General features: G+C 54.2%; 1 protein-coding gene across 4 annotated transcripts in view; it reads left to right on the forward strand.

Moving 5' to 3' along the window:
• Positions 1–24,443, forward strand: part of GAK (cyclin G associated kinase) — a 50,686-nt gene that overhangs the window by 4,942 nt on the left and 21,301 nt on the right. For 3 of the 4 annotated variants that reach the window (XM_087828719.1, XM_087828724.1, XM_087828731.1), the window contains exons 2-15: positions 1,157–1,218; positions 1,902–1,961; positions 2,729–2,843; positions 5,565–5,707; positions 8,801–8,926; positions 9,983–10,072; positions 11,359–11,494; positions 11,782–11,894; positions 13,419–13,509; positions 15,249–15,372; positions 21,077–21,126; positions 21,675–21,823; positions 22,292–22,414; positions 23,339–23,472. In XM_087828719.1, coding sequence (XP_087684845.1) covers positions 1,157–1,218; positions 1,902–1,961; positions 2,729–2,843; positions 5,565–5,707; positions 8,801–8,926; positions 9,983–10,072; positions 11,359–11,494; positions 11,782–11,894; positions 13,419–13,509; positions 15,249–15,372; positions 21,077–21,126; positions 21,675–21,823; positions 22,292–22,414; positions 23,339–23,472 — 1,516 coding nt within the window. Of the gene's footprint in view, positions 1–1,156; positions 1,219–1,901; positions 1,962–2,046; positions 2,401–2,728; positions 2,844–5,564; positions 5,708–8,800; positions 8,927–9,982; positions 10,073–11,358; positions 11,495–11,781; positions 11,895–13,418; positions 13,510–15,248; positions 15,373–21,076; positions 21,127–21,674; positions 21,824–22,291; positions 22,415–23,338; positions 23,473–24,443 lie in introns of those variants that run through there. The other variant, XM_087828727.1, reaches the window with a different exon arrangement.

Genomic DNA, 24,443 nt, shown 5'->3' on the forward strand with positions numbered 1-24,443 from the left:
TGATGGTCATTTAGTGAACACTGGATGTCTGATTAGATGTCCAGGATCCCCCATGGTTGCATTTGCGTTTTCCCTTGGCTGGTGAAGTTGGACCTGTTTTCATGAGCTTGCTTACCACCTGCATATATTTGGCAACATGTCTTTTAAAAATTATTGTTGTTATTGAATTTTGCATTTTTTCTTCATTTGTGGATCATATTTCTGTTCTTATATCTAAAAACTCTTTTTCTGATATCCCACAGCCTCCCAAACTCATTTCCTAGTTATAGTAGCTCTTTGGGGGAAGATTTCACAAGATTGTCTCCACAGGTGATCACGTTGTCTGCAAGAAAAAACATTTTTACTTCCTCCTTTCCAATCTGAGTACCTTGTCTTTCTTTTTCTTGCCTGGCTGCCTAGTCTGGGCCTTCCCTATGACACTAAATGGCAGTGGTGAGAACATGTGTCCTGCCTTGTTCTGATCTCAGGGTGAAGCGGAGGCCTCCTGCCACCGGGCACAGTGTTGCTGCCTGGCTCTCGTGGATGTCCTTTATCAAGCTGAGCAGTTCTCTGGGAGTTTTTAATTTCATGGTGTAACTTTCTGTTACAGGAAGCTAGGAAAAGCTACACGAATTAAACCAAGAAACAATAGAATCACATTGATTTTCATGTGTTCAACCATCTCTTTGTAGTCATGACACATCATCACTCGTCATGCATTGCCGGGTTTGATGTGCTAGCATGTTAATTAGAATTAAGGGTGTGTTAAGAAGTTTTTGGTCTGTGTTCGTGTGTGATGCTACTAGCCTGTTAACGCCCCTCCCTCTTTTCTGCATTTGGGCGGTGCTGTTCGACGTTGGCCATTTGTGCTGTCCCCTCCCACTCTCTCTCTCTGATCAACCTGTGGAGAATTTACTGAGTTCATTTATTCCCAGAGAACTGTCTCTGGCTTTGTTGATTTCCTCGTTTCCCTCATTGGTCTCTGTTCCTGTGTTTATTTCCTTCTTGCCTCGGAAGCAGGATAATTAAAAACTAGTGTTCCATAAATTGGAGCCATCATTTTTGCAGAAAATAAATTGTTGTCCACAAGTCCAGTTTGTATTTACTTAGTAAAGTTGTCTTAATGTTGAATAAAATCATAGTACTGAACTGATGTGTTTATTTTTATAATTTTCAGGAGGGTTTGCGTTCGTGTATGAAGCTCAGGATCTGGGAAGTGGCAGAGAGTATGCATTGAAGGTAAGACAGGGTGACACGTTCTGTGTGGATTATGGTTATTTTAAAGGAAATCTCAGAGTGACCGTGTTTTGAGGAATTTTTCCCTATCAGTGTGTTTCTTTTTGCAGTCTGTGTTCTGTGTGTTTCTTTTGATGGTGAGGAGCCAGCAGCACTTTTAGTGGGCTTTACGGCCTCAGTGTCCCGCTTTGGGGCCTGGGGGCAAGAGTTACCTCGAGTGCCAAGAGTGCACAGCAAGGTTCCATGGGTCACAGGACTGTCACAGCCATTCCAGTAGACCATGTGTGTAGTGTCCCAGAGCAGGATCACGGTGGGACTGTTGAGGGCAGGGCTGTCTGGTTTTGTCGGGAAATGGCCAGTGCCCAGCCTAGGCTGGGAAGTGGAGCGGCTGTTCTGGGCATGCGGCTAAGCTGTAAGGGGCCCACTTTAATTTGGGGACCAGGGCAAGGACCCTCATTTCTGCAGCATCTCCTTTTCTTTCAGTATCTTATTTTACTCCAGCCTATTTGCAGGAGAGACTCCTATGTGTGGTTTTTCTTGTGTCCTTGGACTCTGAAGGACCATTTTCAAGGGTCCTGAAAGGACCAGTTTCTGCATAGGTCAGGTGTTAAGTTCATCGATTCGTCCTGTGGGCGTGGACTCGACAGACCCAGCACTAACCTTGTCTGTGCTTCTTCCCGCTGCAGAGACTGCTGTCCAACGAGGAGGAGAGGAACAGAGCCATCATCCAGGAAGTGTGCTTCATGGTATCCTTTTCCCGACTCGTCTCTAGACCGTTTCTAGTGAAAAGGAGTTTTTCCCTCTCTTAGTAAGATGTTCCATGGTTCTGGGAGTGGGGATGTGCGTCCTGCCTCAGAGGTCTCCGTGCTGGGGGTGGACAGACCCTTGATTACCTGCTGCGGCCCATGGTTCCTGGCCATCCCTCTCACCCTGGACAGAGGGCTCCATGCACACATGGTGGACGGTGGGCATTTCTTGCTTGCTCTCCACCTGGCTGGAGCTGCCCCTGAGCTGGGGTCTTGCTCTTCGTTGCCACAATCTGTTCTCTCTTCTCTCTCGAAGCTCTGTCCATGCTGAGCCTGCTGGCCGCTGGGCCCGAGGGTGCTTGCCTTACTGAGGTTCTGTGGATGCCTTCACTGCTCATGGCCTCTCATGCCGTCCCCTCTGCTGCTGTCCTGTGGTCAGGTGTGTGTGGCCAGCATGGCGGTGGTTCCACCCACATGCGCTGTCCCTGCCCCACACCCTTGCCCCCCACCTCACCCTCATCTCTCTGCTCTGACGCGCTGAGATCAGAAGGTCATTTCATTTGCTGCTGACATTAGTGTTTAAATGTTGTCTGTCCAGGGTGAGTGGAGGTAGGCTAACAGCTGTTCAGGTGGAAAACGGGGCATTGCTCATAAGAATCACGAGAAGGGCGTCTGCCTCGCGCCCGCACAGTTGCAGCCCGACCTTTGCCCTCTGTGTGTGTTCCTAACGTGCAGATGTACGCGTTCTCCTTTAACAACATCCGCAGAAAAGGCTTTCTGGTCACCCCAACATTGTCCAGTTCTGCTCTGCGGCGTCCGTAGGCAGGGAGGAGTCGGACACGGGGCAGGCCGAGTTCCTGTTGCTTACCGAGCTCTGCAGAGGTAAAGTCCCCGGGAGACGTGTTGGCTGTGATGGAGAAAGCGGCGCATGTGCCTTTGTTGGTGTGAGCCCGTGTGCTCAGGAAGCGCAGCTCCCTAGTCACTGACAGTAGTGGGGGGACCCGGTGTACTCTGGCGTTCTAGGGGTGGAGAGGGCCTAGAGGAGTCGGGCAAGGCTCTCTCAGTGCGGGGTGGTCCTTGCACCAGGCAGACCTCAGTTGGCAAGGGTGGAGCATTCTGCCCTCCTGGAGCCCATGGGCTCATTGGGTAACTTATGGAGGGAAGGAGGGACACAGGACATGGGAGATCCAGTGTGCCAGAGGCCGGCAGCCTGGTGGGAGCCACCGGTCTGTGACACGGTGCTGTGTCATCAGTCAGTGGGCAGTGCCTGTGGGAGGAGGCCAGGGCCCACCACCACGGTGCCAGGGAGCAGCAGCAGGGACACTGAGGCAGGCATCTCCCTGGGAGGGACAGACGCCTGCCTCACAGACAGGCTCCTTCCCAGGTCCCTGCCACCACAAGAAGGGTTGTCATGGAGAAGAGATTGGGGCAGCAGGTGCAAGCACCTTTGTAGAGAGGAGGAGGAAGTGATGCAATGTGGGAGGCGTGGCAGAGGTGGCAGTAGGCGGGGCAAGGTGAGGAGGAGGGAAGGGCTGTGCTCTCCAGGGGGGGCCTGCTTTCTGCTCTCTCGGAGCTGGCTGGGACGTGCCAGTTCTCTACTCAGGTCTAGCGCCTCGGTTCTTTTAGTTAACGGGTGTTCAATATTACTGCTGTTTTTAAGTAGAAGAGAGCATGTGCTTGTTGGAAAAGCGCTGTGCAGGTGTATACAGACATGAGTTCCCTAGACACGCTCTGTTTCAGAAAGGTGTGCTGTGCCGAGCATCTTTCTGTGCCCACACATTCACCTGCTCTCTAAGGCTCAATGTCCGCAGCCCTGAACCTCTAGGTCCTTAACCAGTGCCTGCGGGATGCACACCTAGTCCTGTGCACAAGTGTTGGTGCACAGAGTACTGCGTGTCCACGTGGGCTCTGCATCCCTGTGGCTGGATCAGCAGGGGCTTGTTGGGTGGGGGCAAGGGGGGGTGCCATTTGGCCAGCCTGCTCTGCGCACCTCTGGTGGCAGGGATGAGGCCATGCATGCTTCCCATCCACCCAGCGTGCTCTCCTGGTTTTTTCGGCGATATTTTGGTCTGTTGTGTCCTCTGCTCTTGGTGTAGGAGTCCTGGAGGCTTTTGCACCACTCTGTGTTGGGCTTTGTCAGACTGTGGGCTCAGCAGCACCTGTGTGGATCATTTCACAAGTGAGTGTGTGGTGCAGCTCACAGCACTTGCCCCCGTAGGACAGAGTGGCTCCCCGTGACTTGGCAACCTCGTGGAGTAGCGTTCAAGGCTGGGGCTGAATTGTCTGGGGTGCTTCAGGGCAGGTGCAGGGGGTACCTGATGTGGGTTGGGACGTGGTTGACAGTTCCACTGAAGGAGAGCCTTGTGGTGGCTCCTGAGTGCCTGCCCAGGGGAGCCTCCCACCCTTCTGGTAGCCCACAGGCCACCCCCCTCTCACCTTCCGTGGTGCCCTCTACAGCTCGTCTGCCACCTGCGGAATTGCTATTTGTTAAAAGACCCTCTTCTCACTGACCAGCAGAGCCAGCGAGCATTGACATGTGACACCCTCCACGTGCTGCTCCTCGGCCCTTCTCCAGCCTGGTGGGCACTGTGTCCCCCCGTTCCCCTGAGGGTCTGTGCAAAGCCTGTGAGGCAGGTGTGGCTGGGAGAGGACACAGTGGAGGGAGGTAGGGGCTGGGCCAGATGTGTGGGAACCACAGCTGCATCACCAAGGTAGAGACTGCACCCCGGTAGGTGATGGCAAGTGCACCCAGGTCCTGAGAGGTAAGTGCTCTTTGGTCTGAACATTACAAAGGTGATGCAGTTATGTAAAATCCCAGACACTGGGCACGTAGAAAGTCCATGCTGGCACCCCAAGCCTCATGCCCCTCTTGGGCAGGTAGGCTCTTTCACCACATGAACGTGGTATCTGTCGGCACTACCATGTGCAGGTTCCCAGGCTCAGTGACTTGCCCGGTGTTGGGGGAAATGAGCAGGAAAGGGTGTCCATATGTCAGGCTGGGCAGAGCTGGCTCCCTGGGAGGTGGTGGTTGAGCCCAGGAGGCAGGGGCCGTATAGGTGAGGGCCACTGCGGAGCTGGAGCTGTGGCAGCAACTGGCTGTGCGTCCCATTGCTGAGGTCGCCTGGGGCCTAGACGGGGCTGGGACCAGGGCAGCTTGGGTGCTGAGGTGTGAGTGTATGTGTCCCTGGCAGTCGTGGGGTGGCCTCAGCTGGGGCTAGTGACCAGAGGATGGGCTCCCGGGGCCCAAAGCCTTGCTGTTGAGTCCATGCCGCCGCCACCCACGAGTCCCATGTGCAGCCTGCGTCCAGGGTGGAGTGTGTGCACTGAGATACACGCCGACAGGCAGAGGACCGTTGTCATTTAAGGACACAGAGCAAGTGTTTCACGAGACGCAGTTGAGAAGACTGAGTGCTTGTGGTTTCTCGGTTCGCTGCCGTCCCCCTCCTACTCTGCGGTGGGAGGTCTGGCTGCCTGAGCTGTGGTCGCAGGTGTTCCCACGACAGGGTCTGTAACTGGATTGTGTCCTGGCAGTGGCTGCACCTTCTACCCTACATGGGTCAGCATTAGTGACTCGTGGTGATGAGAATCTACTATCTCTTCCAGGGCAGCTGGTGGAGTTTCTGAAGAAAAGTGAGACCAAAGGGCCGCTGTCGTGTGACACTGTCCTAAAGATTTTCTACCAGACATGCAGAGCCGTGCAGCACATGCACAAACAGAAGCCGCCTATCATCCACAGGGACCTCAAGGTGCCACGTCCCATCCCACACCCGCCCCTGCCCCCGCCTGCTGGTCAGGGTGTCGTGGCGTCTGCCTGTGAGGCTGGCCAGGCTTTGCCAAGAATTCTCAGAGACCTGTGTAGGAGCCTCTTCACAGCCAGTGGGTTTTCCAGAAGCTGCTTTTTTGAAGCAGTGAGAGAGCCCTCCCTGTGTGTCTTCAATTTGCTGATGCACATGGGGACTCTCATGCCCAGGGTCCCTCAGCTGGGCCTGGGCTTCCTCCAGGGTCCCTGTGTGTCCCTCACCTGCAGGTGTGGGACCTGGGCTCCCCGTTCTGTCCCCACAGTTCTGGGCCGCAGCTCTCGTCCTCCCACCTGACAAGACAGAGGAACAGTGGTCTTTTTCTGAGTTATATGTGCTGCAGATATCTTCTGGCTTATGGCCTGGTTTTGATTCCCCCTCTTCTGTCTTTGAAAAACCTCAGACTTTGTGGAAATTGCCCGGCGCCCTGGAGCTTGTGCTCCGGCTCTGGTCATGTTTTGGGCAGCAGCAGCCCTTCATCCCGCTTGCTGGTGCCGGTGGTTTTTGCTGAAGGATTTTAAAGCAGACCCCAGACATCACACTTTTCACTCCCAGACACTTGTGCACAAACTCTGGGGGGACAGCGTGTTTTCTTGCATAGCCCAACACCACCCCTGCCTCAGCAGGACTCAGACATTCCTTGGTTCAGTGATTTCCAACTGTGAGCCACAAGATTGTTAAAACATGCACCCCCTGGCTAGTCAGGGCGCTGACCTCTTTCCCCTTAGGTCGCCAAATAAAAAAAAGACAGCAGCCAGCACAACAGCCGTCCAGTGTGAGTGATTCAAAATTGCACCCATTTTTTGGTCAGATGGGCAAAAAGTATATTTTTTGGTGTGCGGTAGAATTTTAGTAATTAGTTCATGTGCCATAAGATGCAAAAGATTGAAAGTAGCTGCCTTAGTGTCATCTCACATCCAGTCTGTGGCCAGTTCCCCAGTTTTCCCCAGGTGTTGTCTTTGAAATCTCCCCAGGAGGGCACGGGGTGGGTTCTCCTCTTGGGCCCAAATGGGGAGTCGGCACTGACACCCTGTCTGTGGGGCTTTGTCTTCATTTAGATTTGAACCTCTGATGAGCCTTCTGCCCCCTGAAGCCTAGAGGCTGGTTTTAGGCCACTAGTTGGCAGGCACTGTGTTGCCGACACCTGTGGGGTGGGTAGGATTACTGAGCAGTGGTGCTGTGAGTGCAGACGCCTTTCTCTGCCGTCTGGGTTCGCCTGTTATCGGCCGGGGGCAGGTGGATTTTCCCGTGCCCTCAGGACTTCTCTGGCTTACGTGGTAGCCATGTGCTTATATGTGCAAAAATCCAGGAGGATGGACTTAGTGTATCTGCGAGTGTTGCCTGGGCTTACATCTCTCACCGTCTCGGTGCCCCGTGTGTGCCAGGTGTCCTTGATGCTTGTCCATGGGATTTCTGGGCCCCACACGGTGCTCCTCTCTGTTGTGAGTGGCTCCGGAGTGCGTCCTTTGTGTTGGCTTTTTGCTCAGTGCTGTGGTTTTAGGGTTCGTCCATCTTGTGTGCCCACAGTTTCACAGAGTTTATGCCGTGGGGTCCCTGCTTCCCGTGCTGGTGGTGACCAGTGCCCCCTGAGCCTCTGGCGTCCTGCTGAGCTTTACAGCCCTTGGTGTTGGCAGCAGACTGTGTGGGATTTTTAAAATTTGTTTGTTACTCCCACTCGAGGATATTTTTCCCATTTTCAGAGAGAGTGGAAGGGAGAGGGAGAAGAGAGAGAAAGAGAGAAACATCGATGTGGGAGAGATGCATCGATTGGTTGCCTCCTGCACGTACCCCAAGCAGGGCTGGGGATTGAGTCTGCAACTGAGGTGTGTGCCCTTGACTGGAATCTTGACTGGAATCGGACCCAGGACCCTTCAGTCCGCAGGCCAATGCTCTAGCCACTGAACCAAACCATCCAGGGCCAGACTGTGGTTTTAGTGGCATTTTCCTTCTGTGAACGAAGCTGATAGTTTTCATGTTGATTGGCATGTGGATTTCCTCTTTGGGGAAGTACCTGTGACAGTGTTTGCCTGTTTTTCTGTTGAGTTGTCTTTTCTGTCTCATCCACAGGAGCTCTGTGTGGGGGGGGGGTGTGGCTTTTGTGTGCTCACTTTCAGTGGTCAGGGTCTGCTCATGGTGCTGTTTTCAGTGGGCATCATTAGCTGCCTATATCAGCGTGCATCTGTCCCCAGCATGTTGTCCTCAAGACTTGGGGTTGCCTTTGTTTAGGGGTGGGACTTCCTTACACTGTACTTGTCCCGCTGCCCAGCACCTGGGTCGGGTCCTGCTCTGGTGCCCTCTCCCACCAGAGCTGCACAGTCAGGCTCACCATGCCTCAGGGTAGTGTGGCTTTTCTTGGCTGTGTCTCCTTACAGATTTTTGAATCCATTTGTCAGGTTCCACCCAAAAAGCCTTTGGGAACTTGGTTCAGATTGCCTCGACTGTCCCCCGAGCAGGGTCTGCACACTTCTCTGTGAAGGGCCAGCCGTAAACATTTCTGCTCTGTGGGCCACGTCACTCTGCCATGCAACAGGATGAGTGGCAGCCACCGGCCTTTGGAGCAGTGTGTGTAGTTGCTGTGGCCTCGTGTCGTGGAGAATGGTTTCTTATTTTTCCCAGCACGTAGGTTTGTAAAAGCCTTCTTTAGCTGGGCCTTGCAGAGGCAGCCAGGGCTAGACCTCGCCCCAGATTGTGCCCTCGAGTGTCTGCGGCAGGTTTGTCTCTGCTGTTAGAAACGTGGTTCATCTCAATTGACAGTTTTCTGGCTGGGTTTCTTCTCAGATTCTTGATATATGTGATGATTTTTTAATGGTATGTTAATTTTTTCATCTTTGGACTTTTCTAAAGGCCTTTGTTGTGCATCCCAGAGTATTAGTCGCAGTTATCTTTTGATTTGTGATTGACTTTGACTATCTCAGTTACCTATTTCTAAAGTACATATACTGGTTTTGATCAGAAAGAAGTTGAGGTGCTGCACTTTCCCCTAGGGGCCAGCTGGCTATCTGCACCCTAAGTTTGTAAGGTCCATCTTCTGGAATTTTTCAGGTTGAAAACTTGTTGCTGAGTAACCAGGGGACCATTAAGCTGTGTGACTTTGGCAGCGCCACGACCATCTCGCATGTCCCAGACTATAGCTGGAGTGCCCAACGACGAGCCCTGGTAGAGGAAGAGGTGAGACGTGGCAGGCAGTGGTCATGGTTGCGTGGCCCCCAGCAATGTGCATGGGCAGGCTGCACCTGTGTCCTCGTGTTGGAGGTGTGTCACGGTGGGCCACGTGGTTCTGCCATGCAACAGGACAAGTGGCAGCCACCGGCCTTGGATTGCCTAACACAAGGTCTCAGCGCAGCGGACTCACATGCATACATGAAGGATCACAAGCCTGTGACTTGATGACTTCCTGTGTGGGTGCCCCTCAGCCATGTCTGGGTCGCACAGCACCACCTGCCTGCCTTCCTCCCAGTGCTCCAGGCCAGTCGGCCTCGCTCAGTATGGAGGGTTGTCCTGTGAATGGCTGATCAAGGCCCGGCATCATTTATGCATCTGTGTTGGCCTTGGGTTTCTCTTGCGCCCTTGCCCACCTCCTCCTGAAGCCGATCTTCTGTGGAGAACCGAGGGTCACCTCTGCTTGTCCTGCCGAGGTCATGGCCCTGTTCCCACGGTATCTCTGACCTTGGGGTTGGTGTGTGTGTTTGCCATGTGCGGGGCCTGCTGGCCTTCCCCTTTGCTGTGTCCCCCAGCCTCTGTCACAGGTCCCACCCTGTATACCTGGGTCTTGGGTTTTTCACATAAAAACCTGACTCAACCGTAAATTCAGCTTAGTTCTTTCTGTGACGAAGGCTCTTGTCCATGAGAACTCGTCAGGAAGCTGCTTTGAGAGCAGCACTTCCTCGCAGCGCTTCCTCCCAGCGCACTGGTGACCCACCTCACAGAGCTCGCTTTGGGCCACTCTGGACGAGATTGCCCAGCAGCTGAGACGTCTGTCTCCTGGACACACAGCTGACATCTCAGAGTGTGTGCTTTGGCGTGGCTGCTCCAGCAAGAATTGGGGCCACTCCGGAGACAGGCGGCTGTGGGGAAGTGAGGGGAGAGAGGGAGACGAGTGGCCTGAGAGCTCTCTGGAGCCCACGGGGATAGAAGTAAGCTTCCTGTAGGAAAGTTGTGGGCACTGATACTGTAATTGCTGCTCGCATGTAACTTCCCTTTGAAAAGGTCGTGTTTGTTCTTCAGATCACCAGGAACACAACGCCCATGTACAGGACGCCAGAAATCGTGGATCTATACTCGAACTTCCCCATTGGCGAGAAGCAGGACATCTGGGTGAGGCTGCAGTGCCTTGTGCGCAGTAGGCGAGAGGCCCACGGCTCTGGCCTGCCTGTGGCTCTGGAGGCCACGTTTCTTTGGCTTCCCTTCTTTTTCTTTTCACTGCTATTAGTGGGGATGGACTGCGTAGAAGTGTGTTGGGGTCACTGTGGGTGGGGTCAGTGGTTTGCTGTCTCCAGGCTTGGCTGTACTCCCCTGACCCAGGGACAGCTGTTCTGGTCAGAGCCCCTTCACGGGGGCCAGGCGTGCACGAAGCATGGTTCATGGGGCTAGACCCTGGGTTGGGGTGGGGTGGTCATGCCTGGCTGTGTTCCTTCTGGTGTCCGTTGACTCTTTGTTGAGCGTGGGTGTCCTTCGGCCCCCTTGGCCTCCCTAAGAGCAGGGACAAATACCCCTCAGCCCTGGGCCTCCCTGAGGCCTTGCGCCTCGAGGCTCATAGTCTGGGCCTGTCAGGCCCGTGTCCAGTGTTGGCATGTTGTGGATGGGGTGTGCCTGTCCTGGGTGTAGGTGGAGGCAGGTGGCAGTTGAAATGAGTGAACTCCTGGGACTTGGGTGCTGGAGCTGTGCTTAGTGACAGGCAGCAAGTGAAGCCCCCCCACACGCACTGCGTCTTCCCCTCCCAAGTCTCAGGTGACCCTAGGTGAGTGCCCTCAGCCGTCCCAGCCCAAGGACACACACAGGCACATGCACACACAGGAGCTGAAAGGGTGAAGCTGGAGTTGCATGCTGGGGCTCAGGTGTCTGTGGTGTGCGCTGTGAGTCCTCAGCTGGATGAGATACGGGTGCTGAGACAGTCCCCAGTCTCTCTGCTGTGTCCCTAGGGGCACTAGGTAAACACCCTACAGGTGAGGAGACTGGTACTGGGTTCGGAGCCACTTCTATGATATCCCACTTCACCCTGTGGATTCCTGCGTGTTCTGCCTCAGGGCACATCCACCTGTGCTCAGCATTATCACTGAAAAGCATGGATGTGGCTCTTTCCTCCATAGTCACCCTGCTGTCCCCCCGTCAGCAGATCCCAGGGCTTGGATGTGGGAACTTTTCATTTTGAAAAGGACTTTTCACCAGAAAATAAGAGGTTGGCGTTTGTTTGCTGCTTTGCCTTCAATGCTCTTTGCCTCCGACGAGCACGGGGAGGAGGGCTGGCTGTGTGCGGGAGCACCGTCAGGCTGCTCGAGGGCGCTCATCAGACCAGACTGAGCCAGATCCAGGGACAGGCCCCCTTCACTTCCATCCCCGTCTCCCAGCTCTGCCCCCAGCCCTCACCTCCGCCCTCCCTGCAGGCGCTGGGCTGCATCTTGTACCTGCTGTGCTTCGGGCAGCACCCTTTCGAAGACGGAGCAAAACTTCGGATAGTGAATGGGAAGTACTCCATCCCTGCTGACGACAATCGGTACTCCGTGTTCCACGGCCTCATCCGTAAGTTCTGTGTGCAGGGACCGCGGAGGCCACGCCTCCTATAACGTCTTGTGTGGCTCTTTGGCAGCCTCCCTGGTGTGGGCTTTTCCACGGAGTGCCCATCAGTCAGCCATTGTGAGTCATGGTGCTCCAAATGGTGACTTTTGGTGATTCTACTCCATTGTTGCTCTTCATGTCATTACCTCACTAACATCAGTAAAACGAGGGGCCTCCATGGGTCTATAACATCTGCAAGGGCAGGGCAGTGGGACTCTGGGGCCCTGAGCACGACCTGTCCCCTGCTGCAGGCGCTACACTGAAGGTCAACCCAGAGGAGCGTCTGTCCATCACCGAGCTGGTGAACCAGTTGCAGGAGATCGCAGCTGCCAGGAATGTGAACCCCAAGTCGCCCATCACTGAGGTAGGCCTTTTGGGCATTTCACAGCAGGTTTTTGAGATCTTGAGAGGCCCAGTTGCTTTAAAGGGGTTGACGCCATTGTGTAGGAGGAGTCCCCATGCTCCACTGATTCCAGGGCGGGATCACCTGGCGGGAGGAGTCAGCACCAGACAGAGGGCTCTGTGTGTACGGCCTTCTTAGGCCTGGGGTTCTAGGTAGGAGATGGAAGGAAAAACTGAATGTGTCAGATGGTGGCCAGTGCAGAGGAGGAGGGAGCAGGGAAGGCATGGCAGTGTGGGCGAGGCTCAATTGGTGAGGCTCACCTGGAGGCATCTGCTCTGGGGCTGCCACTTGCATGTGTGCTGCCAGCAGTTCTCCCAGGGCGGTGGAGGTGCCCGTGGACACACAGGTTGCTGGTCAGTGGGTGCGGGAGCACCTTTCGATCTTAGCACTTCTAGATTCTAGGACCTAGCACTTCTAGGACCATGATGCAAACACTCAATCCCCTCTGTGGGCTCTTCTTCCCGGGACAATGAGGCACCTGTCCCTTCGTGGGGTCAGACCTGAAGCCCAGGAACAGGTCCAGATGGAGAACTGGGCCGTGCTTTCACATAGGTGAGGAGCCGTGATCTGCGTGTCCTTGGCAAATGGCTCAGAGACACTAAGTGACCCGGAAGTGTATGGTCACAGTGGGAGGTATTGCCTTCCCATCAGAACCTGGTAAAACACCTAAGTAAAACTGAGGGCGTGTGAAGAAAAAACCTGGTCCATCTCATGGCCACGTGCTGCTTGTAGTGAAGAGAGCATGTGTGTCGTGAACACTGACCACCTGCCAGATCACAAAGGAAGGCAAAACTTCACGCCCACATTACTTTCTGAGCTTAACGTGGTAAATCTTTACTCCATAGCAAGAATATCTTTAAAAACCACACCAGAAACTAGAGCACACATTTGCGTAACTTACAGGAAGAGTGACAGTGGATGCCACGACCCATTCAAGGCCAAACAGGGCTGCATCTGGTGCTGAGTGGGTCTGGCAGGAGACTGTGGCCCTGTCCCCAGCTGGGCCCCAGCATCACAGGCCTGAGCTGTGCCTGTGGCCAGCGTCTCGAAGCACCTCTCTGAAGGTTTTGTCATTGAGGCTCTGGCCAGCGTTGGTCTTGGGCTCAGCTTGTGGAAGACGGCCCTTCACTGCGCAGCCCACGTCCCATCTCTATGGCAGGCAGCAGCTGCGAGCCCCCTGGGCTGGGCAGAGATTGTGAGGGCCTGCTCATTGCCCACCGTACACCCATCCTGGACTATAGAGCCTGGCACACGGTGGGCGTGCGGGCACCTGAGGGGAGTGGGCAGGTCACCCAGTGACCGTGAACGTCAGTTTACTGAACTTTGTGACCCGCCCTTTGGTTTAGGGATTTTACAGTAAGTCAGGTAGAGGCGGGAGCTCCAGCTGCTGGGAACTGGTGTCAGGTTTTCTCCCTGGCATGAAGCGGGGTGAACCTGGCCCTGACCTCTGTGGAAGCTGAGTCCCTGCTTTTTGAATCCTCACAGCTCCTGGAGCAGAATGGAGGCTATGGGAACACTGCCGCACCCCGAGGGCCACTGCCTCCTGGGGGGTCCACGAGCAGTGGCTACAGCGGAGGTGAGTGCCCACACTGCTGCGGTGTGCCGGCACCCAGATCCTGCCCTGGGGCCTGGTAGTGAGAGAGGCTGCTCCTTTCGGGTCCCCAAACCACACTCCAATCCTGGTTGCCAAGAGCTCCCAGAACTCAGTAGAGGCAACACTCAGGGCCACGTTTAGGACAGAATGAGGGGGGAGGGGGGAGCATAAGCCATCCTCCTGTGCTGTCGGGACAGCGCAGGTGCTCGGAAGCACCCTGGTGTCCGGCCTGTAGGACTTTTGGGGTGACCACCCAGGCACCGTCATCCACCCATGTGGCCAGCTTAGTCTCCAGCCTCTTGGAGGCCCAGCTGATGCCCATGATCATGGCCCAGGCAGATGAGGGATGCCTCACAGCTACAGGTAGTTGCCATGAGGCCTGTGCATGAAGGGGGTACGTGGGAAAGAGCAGCCATGGTGGGAATCAGGGCTCAAGGTCCGCGTCCGCTGCTGGTGAAGGTGTGGGCTCTTCAGGGCAGGAGAGACAATCTAGCCACAGCAGAGGTGGCTCAGCAGGTTTTCCTCTCGACACGGTCGTGTTCAGTAAGTGAGCTGTACCCGAGGAGCCCTCAGCCTAGGTTCTACAGCATGCCTGGGAAGGTTCTGGAAGGCCCTGCCAGGCTGTGCTACTCGGCCACAGGCCCCATCCCATTGGCCACTTCTCATTGTCTGGGGCGTGGAATCAGCTCTTTGTTTCCTGGGGAGGGGCCATCCCAGCAGCCAGCTGGCCCAGTGTCCTGCGCACCCCATGTGTACGCAGTGTGGGTTTTGGGTGCCCAGCACGTGGGGCCACTTAGACTGCCCTTGGGGGGTTCTCAAGGCGTTCAGACAGGACCACACCACGTATGCGTGCACGCATGCCCCCACCACACTCTTGCCCACACGTGCTCACCCTACACACATAAGTGCTGGTGCCTGGCTGGGGCCGTGCTGGTCACTTCCTGGTGAACAGCCAGCATAAATGTCCTACACATGTGCGACACGTTAGCCACTTTTTATGGCTGCGCAATAGCCAAGAATGGCTGGCCCCTTGTCCCAGCTGTGACCCAGCCACCTGGTGGCCCGAGTTGCTGGCTGGTCACAGAGGCTGTGGCACAGACAAGGCGACCCCGGGCACAGAGGCAGTGTTCAGATCGCGCCTTCCTCTTTTACCCCAAATTCCACCCCCACAGCTGCCTTTGAGGACCCCCCCCCCCCCAAGTCCTAGGGTTTTGGGACCTGCCTTCATTTGCCATCACCCTGCAGACAGACAGAAGCACACCTGCTGTCCAGCCACACGGCCTTTCTGTGCCTGGCTGGGGCCACCTGCATGACCCCACTCCTGTGCCCTCTGTGTCCACCTGTGTCCTCTTGTCTCAGGGATGGAGGCCCTCAGTCTGCATTTTTGTGGTGGCGGAGTTCCAGGGTACAGGAATGCTGAAAGTGAATTGGTTCAACATCCTAGCGATGGGACTGGAGGGCCCTAGGCACCCAGAGGCTCTGCACTCGCAGACTGGGTCCAGGTTCGGCCCTTGGGAGAGCCACTGTGTGGGCACTGTGTGGGCGCTGGACGAGGCTCAGGAGCCAGTTACTATTTAATTCCTGTGCCTATGTGTGAAACGCAGATGGTCGGGGTTGACAGGAAGTGTGGCTTGTCATAGGTTCTGGGAATTCTGGATGCTCCCTTCTCTGGGACCACGGCGCAGCTCCACCCACGACCTGAGGGTTTTCTCTGCTTGCAGGCCTGGCAGTTGCTGAGTACGACCAGCCTTACGGCGGGCTTCTGGACATCCTGCGGGGGGGCACCGGGCGTCTGCTCACCAACCTCAAGGACACCTCCTCCAAGGTCATCCAGTCTGTTGCCAAGTGAGTCGAGGGTGTGGGTACAGGTTCTAGGTAACAGCACGTAGTTTCTCCATAGTGTGGAGACTTTCTGACCTTTGGCTCTGTCCCACCTCCAATCCTGACACAACTTGCACTCGTGGCCACCAGTGGGGCCTGCATACCCGGGCTGGGCTCTGCCCTGTGAAGTGGGTGGCTCCACAGCCCCATTTCCACCTCTACCATGAGGGACTTGGTGGAAAGCGGAGAAGGGCTGACATCTCTGTGTCGGCCAAGCAGAGACCCTGGAGCTGTGGGATAACGTCACCCTTGCCCCAGCCTCAGTGTCCCTTGCTGTGACACCTCATGTTTGTGCTGTTTCCTTTCTGTGGTGTGGAGTGATTGGGCATTAGTGGGGCACAAGGGCACTTCGTTAATGTTAAACGTGAGATCACTCAGATTTGGCCAGAGGACCTGAGTGTGTGGGTGAACATCACCTATGAGAGAATTGTTCAGGGCAGCACATGTCTGCACAGCTGCAGGCTGTTTGTTCTGAATGCTGGCCCACAACCCCACGACCAAAAGGTGCGACCTGCACTTGCTGTGCCCTCAGGAGGGAGCTCTGCAGCCTGGCCCAGGTCCCCAGTGTGGTCGGTGCAGGGGTGTCTGCTTCAACACGAGGCCGTCCACTCCCCGTTCTGGCTGCTCTGTGAACCTGTCGCAGGAGGGGATTTGCGATGATCTTTGATGTGTCTGTCATGTACTCAGTCCAGCGTTGGGAACCTTTGTTTCGTTGGCGATCAGCACATTCTGTTGACAGTTGAGGAAATCTCTTGGCTTGTTTTTCTGTCTCTGTGGTGCTATGATTATCGTTTTGTGTCTACAACTGTGTCAGCACCATAGGCAAAGGCATGCGTGCTTGTGCGTGAGCACGTGGTGTGAGCACACGTGTGGTGTGCATAAGTGGGGGTGGGGTGAGTACACTCGTGTGGATATATTTGTACATGTGTTCACATGTATGAGTGGGGGTGTCAACACTGGTGCATGTTCACGTTTTCATGTGTGGGCGTGCACATGTGTATGAACAGGTATGCATGTGTGTGGGTGTGAGCAGGTGTGCACATGTGGGTGCCCATGCATGTGAGTAGGTGTGTACACATTCACATGAGAGCAGGTGTGTGGTGTGTGTGTGAGCAAGTGTGCACATGTGGGTACATGTATAAGGAGGCATGTGTGTGCATGCGTGGGTGTACACAAGTGGAAGTGTAGGTATTTACATGTGTGAGTGAGTTGCTGTGTTTGTACGTATGTGGGTGTGTCGGGGGTGTGCTATGTGGGCATGCATTTGTGTATGAGCAGTTGTGTGCATGTGTGTTCACAGGTGTGTGGACAGGTATGTGTATTTGTGTGCATGTGTATCACAGGTGTGTGCTCATGTGCATCACGCTTTCTGGGGCTTTTCCTCGAGGGGGTCAGGAGTGACCATGGCCATGATCTTCGTGCTCCTGATCACAAGTTCTTGGCAGCCGTGGTGTGGAAGGCAGTTGTACCTCTCCCCCCCCCAGACCAATGCAGTCATCCAGGTGGTGTCCCATGTTGCGAGCAAGGGTCTCTGGCCACCCAGGGCTCTGCATGCCACAGGAGGACCCAGTTCAGGCCTCAGTGGGGTGGTTGTGCCCCGGTCGCTGTTAATGGGGACTCTCTAGGGCCACTAGGAAGCCTCTGCCACAGGCAGAGACCTTCTCCTAGGGTCTGTGGGGCCTCACCTTGGAGGGGCCCTTTCTGTGCACACTGATGCGACCTCTGTGTGTCTGCAGCTGCCTCCAGTGGCGCCACAGGGTGCCCACAGCTGGTCTGTGTCCTGGAGGCCAGGGCCTGGGCCTTGCGTATGTGTCTGTGGTCTCTTGTTTCTCTCGTCAGTTTGAGGTACTGACCTTAGATGTCTGCACCTCTCACACACATCCTGGAGCCAACACACCAGGTGCTCATACAGCCTCGGACCAGGCGCACCAGTTCCCAGCTTTGCGTGTTTTTGAACCTGTGGCATCTGCTCACTGTGTTCACTCTGTGCCGTGTGCCCCACGCAGGTGCTTGGGGGGACTCATGGGTCAAGCGGCAGAGTCCAGCATGATCTCCCCAGCACTAGGCTGGTCTCCCTGTGGCCTTGCAGCTCTGGCCACGTGCGTTTCTCTTCTCTGAACCACCTGTACTTCGCTCTTTCCATATTGGGTTTTGGTTTTGTTAGATTTATATATTTTATGTTCTACATACTGATTCACTTTGTGAAAAAGACAAAACAACAGTTTCTCGTCTGTTGTCTTTCTCTGTTTGGTTTTAATTAAAGCACAAATCTGTCCATATTTTCTTGTATGTCTTTTGTTTTCCTGTGAAGGCCCTTTGTACCCCATCTTAAAGAGGTTAGACGTGTTTAAAAACACGCTTCAGGATGTTTCAATGTACTTTTAACGGTTTCCTTGTACGTCCAGGTCTCTAATCCATGTGGACCTTACTTGGAGGTTTTTCATTCGTTCCCAGCTGCTCTCCCCGGACAAGAAGGGCCCCTCTGCCAACTGCAGTCGGGGTGCCATCCGAGTCTGCTGTCCAGGTCCCCACTCATCCCAAGCTCCCCCCGCACCCTGGCTGTGCCTGACCGCCCTGCAGCTGCAGTGCCGTTTGTGCCGCAGACCTGCCTCCTCTGTCCTTCCCGGGAAGGCCCGCTGCTCTTGCCCAGCTGTTATTTTGCGTGAATTCTAGAACTTGTCCGGTGCTGATTCTAGGCTTTAGCAGGGAAGCGTCCCCAGGCCTGCAGGCTCCCTTCCTGCCCTCCTAGAGTTCTTGCTGGCCACCCTGGGGGTTGTGCATGTGGCAGCAGGCATGTGGAGCAGCCAGCCTGCACAGGGGTCCCTGTGCCCCGGAGCCAGTGGGACCCACCTCCCTGCTAGGGCTTCCCTGCCTGGCTGAGTCCAATGAGAATCATAAAAGGAGACCTAAGTGGAGTAGTTTATGTTTGGGAGAATTTTAAAGATGGTATCACGTTTCGATTAATCTATAAATTCATTGCCATACAAAAAAAATTCTGACATTGTTTTCATAGACTTTAATCTTAAAATTCATTTCACCCGAAATTGCCAACAGTACTTTAAAAAAACAAGAGTAATGAGGGATGGTCCCTGTTACACATGAGCTTTTTCAGTGTCAGTGCTGTGTGTTGAGGGCTGAGACTGATAAATGGTGCACTCGAGGACTATGTGACCAGAGGAAACACTGGGCCTGAGAGGGAACCTTGGACTTGTTGGGGTGGGTGCTGAGACCATGCTCATCCATGTGGGGAAAGAAAGTTGAGTCCCCATCTAATAGCAGTGAAATGCATTAATCTCACTAGTTAAAAGATCTAATTCTGAGAAGCAGTTTTTTTAAGAAAAAACTAATAAACTATAGACATTTTTCTAACACTAGAAGACTTCTTAAATGAGACAAAAAATATACAAGCCATGGAGGAAATGATTAATAAATTTCACTACCTTAAAACAAAAATTCTCTATTCCTCAAAAAACCCCCACACTTCTTTAAAATAACAAAAACATACAGCACGGATTGGGAGTAAATATGTTGAAACTGGCTCACCGAGGAATATTACCATAGTGAGTTGTGAAAAGGAACAGCAAATGAAACCGCACCAGGGCAGTTGCAGGACAAGCTGGGAAACGAGGAGAGGGCTCAGCGTCCGTGTTACTTTGCAGACAGGATGTAGTTGGTCTGTCTTGTGATTGGTGCATTTAGACCATTGACATTCAAAGTGGTTATCGATACAGTTGGGTTAATTCATACCACAAATTCCTACCACCTTTGTTACTGTTTTCTAGTCACTGCTCCTGTTCTTTGTTCCTATTTTTATAGTCCCTCTTTTTCTGCCTTTTGTGGTTTGAGTGGAGTATTTTATAAGATGCCGTGTTCACCATTCTTAGCACGTGTCCTGCTTCTCTACTTTTCTTAGTGGTTGCCCTGTGGTTGGCAGTGTGCACTCACAGCTAATCCAAGTCCACATTCAGTAACACTGTGCACTTCTTGGTGTTGGGAGCACTCTGATGCCACAGTAACCCTGATTCCCTCTCCATCCCCTCATCGTTGCTGTCATTCATGACTTACTAGGAGGCATGCATGTCCACACACACGCACGTAAGCACACTGACACCCTGTTGCCAGTATTGTTTTGAACAGACTTATTAATTAAGAATGACGAAAATAAAAGCTTTTATTCTACTTTCATTCCTTTCTTCCTTGACGCTCTTTTGTTCCTTCTCTCTAAAACACTTCTAACAACGTTTCTTGCAGAGCAGTACTACTGGCAGCACGTCCCTTCAGTTTTTGTTTGTCTTAAGAAAATCTGTTTTCCTTTTCACTTTTGGCAGATAATTTCACAGGGCACAGAATTCTGTGTTGGTGATTTTTTCTTTTAGCACTTTAGATATTTTATTCCACTCTTGCTCGCATAGTTTTTGAGAAGACGATGTGACTCTTGTCTTAGTTCCTCGAAGGTCAGATATGTGTGTGCTCCCTCCAGCCTCTGGCTTCTTTCAGGATTGTTTCTTTACCTTTGATTCCCTGCAGATTGTATGTGGTGTGCCTGGGTGTGGTTTTCCTGGCATTTATCGTGCTTAGTGTTCTTTGAGCTTCCTGGATCCATAGTTTGGTGTCTGATCTGAATTTGGGGAAATTCTCAGTCATTGTCTCAAATACTTTTCTCTCCTCCTGTGTCCCCCTTATGTGTGTGTCACTCCTTCCGTGGTTGTCCCACAGCCCTTAGATATCACGTTCTGGTGTTTGCGGCCTTTGTTCTCTTTGCTATTCGGTTGTTGAGGATTCTGTTGATATTTCCTGTAGCTCAGAGATTCTACCCTCAGTTGTGTCCAATCTAAGGAGCCCATCAAAGCCTTCACTTCTGCTGCAGTGTTTTTGTGTCTGGCCCCTTTTTTTGGGTGGGGGGGTTGTTTCTTAGATTTCCGTCTCTCTCACCACATTGTTTATCTGTTGTGTTTGTTTGTTTTTAATATGTCTTTATTGATTTCGGGGGGGGGAGGGAAATGGAAACATCCATGATGAGAGTTATTGATCGGCTGCCTCTTGTATGCCCCCTGCTGCCTATCGAGCCCACAACCCCAGGCATGTGCCCTGACCAGGAATCGAACCCCAATCTCCTCGATCATAGGTTGATGCTCAACCACTGAACCACGCCAGCTGGGCTGCTCATCTGTTCTTGCATGCTGTCATAGTTGCTGTAAATTCCTGGTCTCATAATTTCAACATCCCTGCCACATCTGATTTTGAGGCTGACTGTGTCCCTTAAGATTGTGTTTCTGCGTTCTGGTCATGTCTGAGATCACCAGACATGACAATGTACTGTGTCAGAAGGCTCTGTTGTCTATTCTTGCCACTGTCTCTTTATAACCAGGTCCCCCGTCACACCTCTCTAGGGGAGAAGAGCACTGAGAACTCAGAGCAGTCCTGGGTCTGTGCCTCTCCACCCTGCAGCTGCCTCTCAGGGAGACATCAGCTTCTCTCACACATGGGCCTGGGCTCACAAAGATCCTGGTATTGCACTCACACACATAGTGAACCACATATGTGCACACGTGCACACACACACATGCTCACACACCCCATGGCCTCCCCAGGACTTGCTCTACTTTAAGTTCTTGTGACTTAACTTTAGAAATTTCCTGTGATAACCAAGTGCTCTTTTGAATTCCAGTTACGCAAAAGGAGACTTGGACATATCCTACATCACATCCAGAATTGCAGGTGCGTTGCCCCTCACCATGGGCGCACTTCTGACCTCCTGTTGGCGACGGACACAGGACGTGGGCCTCCCACACAGCCTGCTGTACCTCGGGTGTGAAGGGCAGGCTGCTGGGGAAGACTGGGGCATCGATCCCTGTGTCTAGAGCACCTCCAGGCCCTGCAGTGGACAGTGCCAATGTCAAGCAGCTTCTCCCTGGTCTGGAACTTTTCTGGGGCTCTGAGGTGTGAGAGGAATGATGTGAGGCCATGCACAATTAAAATTTGGGTCTCCAGTCAAAAATCAAAACCAAAAACAGTATCCGGGCACTGGGAGACCCTGCTGTGCATCAGGTCTCAGCAGAACCTCCTGCCAGGTGTACCACCTGGAGATCCCAGAGAGTCTTCTCTGCATAGTGGACAGGCAGTGCAGTGGGTGGGGGGTCCTGTGCTGCACCCCTCTCAGCACTTGCTGTACTGATGGGTCACCAGTTACGGGAGCGGAAGAAGCAGGCCTGAGTGGCCATCCCCAGGCTATCACCCAGGGGGCTGACATGGCTGCTCTCTTTCAGTGATGTCATTCCCGGCAGAAGGTGTGGAGTCGGCCATCAAAAACAACATAGAAGACGTGCGATTGTTTCTGGACTCCAAGCACCCGGGACACTATGCGGTCTACAACCTGTCCTCGAGAACGTACCGGCCCTCCAAGTTTCACAACCGGGTGAGTGACCTGCTCTGCCTCCCACTGCAGTGCAATTTTCAGACCATCCTGTTGACCTGCACAGCAGCGCCAGTGAGCAGTGCCCGGGGTTCTGCAGGGTTCTTGGGGCCTGTGGTGGGAGGGCAGGGTCTTCAAGGGTGTGGTGACACAGCCTAGGGCCGTCCTAAGGACACTGGAAAGCGTCAGACAGGTGACTGCAGAAACCAGCGGAGCCTCGCTGCTTCTCGCCTATGGGGCCTGAGGCCACAGAGTTTTCTTGGTACCTGAACCTGTGGGTCACAGATGTTTTTTACAGCTGACCCAGGTGTGGGAGTGGGCCATTGCCCAGTTCTCTTCGCCAAGTCTATCTGCTTGGCACAAATCCTGTCTCAGAGGAGCGTGTGAGCCAAGGCATGTGCTTGAGATGAGAGCCCCTCCCCGAGGGTGCTGCAGGGTTTCCAGGCTGAACCATGCTCTGTCCTGCTGCAGGTTTCCGAGTGCTGTTGGGCGGCCCGGCGGGCCCCGAGCCTGCGTAGTCTGTATAGCGTCTGCAGGGACATGCACTGGTGGCTGCGGCAGGACCACAAGAATGTCTGTGTGCTGCACTGCATGGTGAGTGAGGTCTCGTTCCCACCTTCTGCTCAGGATGCGGCAGAGAGGACGTGAGCCAGGGAGGACCCTGCACTGGGACGCTCTGGTTGGCCAGAGAACAGATGTAAACCCAGGGTGTCAGATAATAACAGTGCTAGGAGAGGGCCAGGGACGGCTTAGTGTCCTGGGTGGTGATACGCGCCAGGAGTGGGGCTCCTTGCCGAGCTGAAGCACTGTGTGCTCTCTGAGCACTAGCAGCCTTCTGCGTCTCGAGAACTAGATGCTGCAGGTGCTGGGCTGGCATGTGCACCCCTGGCAGGTCCCGCAGAAGCAGCGACTGCTGTCCTGGGTGCCCTGGCTGGGCTTCACCCTCACTAGACAGTGAAGCCCCCATGCCCTGTGTGGGCACACACTCTGGAAGATCACCCACACAGGACCCCACTTTTAATACAGCATGCCGATGGCCTTGAGGCAGCACCCACAGAGGTCTCAGCCACCCAGCACTGAGGCCACTACCTCATGGCACTCCATCTTTGTCCCTCATTTCTGCAGCTGAGGGACCACCCTTATCCTTGATGCACAGTGCAGCTTTAGTTTGTGGGTGTTACACAAGGACACCTGCCGAGAGTGCACTCAAAGATTAGCGCAGCTATCCTGGTGGTGGTGGTAAAAGTCACACCAGGAGTGACAACGAAGAGGATTCAGTAAGGGAGTGAGTGTGAGGCCCGGGGACAGTGAGTGTAAGCCTTGTCCAGCTGGAGTCGCTGGCCATCTTATGCTTTCTGCGAAGGAACTTTTTCTCTGGGTACTGGGTTTTCACCCCGTCGGTATGTGTCCGTAAGTTCCAGAACCTGCTCCCAGCCCCGAGGATGGGCCCTGCTGTCTGTCCCCTAGGGAGGCAGGTGCTTGGGACCTGAGTGAGCTGCCCTGTGCCATCTGTCCTAGGATGGGAGAGCCGCGTCCGCCGTGGCTGTCTGCTCCTTTCTGTGCTTCTGCCGGCTCTTCAGCACCGCCGAGGCCGCCGTGTACATGTTCAGCATGAAGCGCTGCCCACCAGGCATTTGGCCATCCCACAAAAGGTACTGTGTCCCTCTTGTGGGACATTGGCTGGGGTGTCCCCAGACAGTTGTAGCCATGGGTCATGGGAAGTGAGAAGGGCTTGGGAAGGGGTGGGGATTGTGAGGTGGGGATTGTGGGGTGTGGGTTAGAGCTCTGGCCTGGTGAATTCAACCCTGCCCGATACCAGCCAATTAGTCAGGGAGGGTCAGTCTCAGCCTCCCAGAGCCCGGGGCGGGGAGCAGTACCTCTGTCCAGTTCCTGGGTGCCAGCTCTTGTAGCAGGCATGGCCAAGAGGCCTGTGTCTGAGCCGGGCACGGCCACTGGCTCACTGGGGCATGGGGACAGTGCCTCTGGTCGTCAGCTCTGTGCACATGTGGGTTTTGTTTGTGTGAGTGATGCAGGAAAAAAGGGAAGGTGTCCAGGCCAGCCAGGGTTTGGTTGTTCCAGGCCATTCCTCCTGCCCTGGATGGTCGCACAGCCTGTGGACAGTGGGTGGGGGCAGGTAAATGCTGTCCTGCTGTAGGGCCACCTTAACGTCTAGGGGTGGGTGTGGTGCAGTGTTACATACCTTGGCTGCCCAGGGAGCTAGCCACGAGCTGTGTATAATGTGTTACTGGAATGTGGGCTAGGCCACCAAGCAAAGTGAAAGACCGCTGACCCTTTTAGCATGTTGACCTAAAAGCCATTTTTGCTCCTGAATTCCAAATATATCGAGGGTTCCCGAATTCTGCCTGCAGCCGTAGGATCCTGCTGAGCAGCCGTAGGATCCTGCTGAGCAGCCGCTCACAGTTGGCAGACCCAGGAAGAGGGCTGTTAGCGGTGGCAAGTGCCTGACACTGGGACCCCACCCAGGCCCCAGGCTGCTTCCTTGGGGATGTGCGGGTATGTAGAGCATCGTTCCCACCCTAACTCCTTAAAAAGCAGTGGGACCAGCTCCAAACTCAGGACTCTTCCAACCTGTTGGAGCAGTGGCTGGTCGTTAGAGCACTCT

The sequence above is a fragment of the Miniopterus natalensis genome, chromosome 1, assembly GCF_054644295.1.
Source record: "Miniopterus natalensis isolate mMinNat1 chromosome 1, mMinNat1.hap1, whole genome shotgun sequence".
NCBI lineage: Eukaryota > Metazoa > Chordata > Mammalia > Chiroptera > Miniopteridae > Miniopterus > Miniopterus natalensis.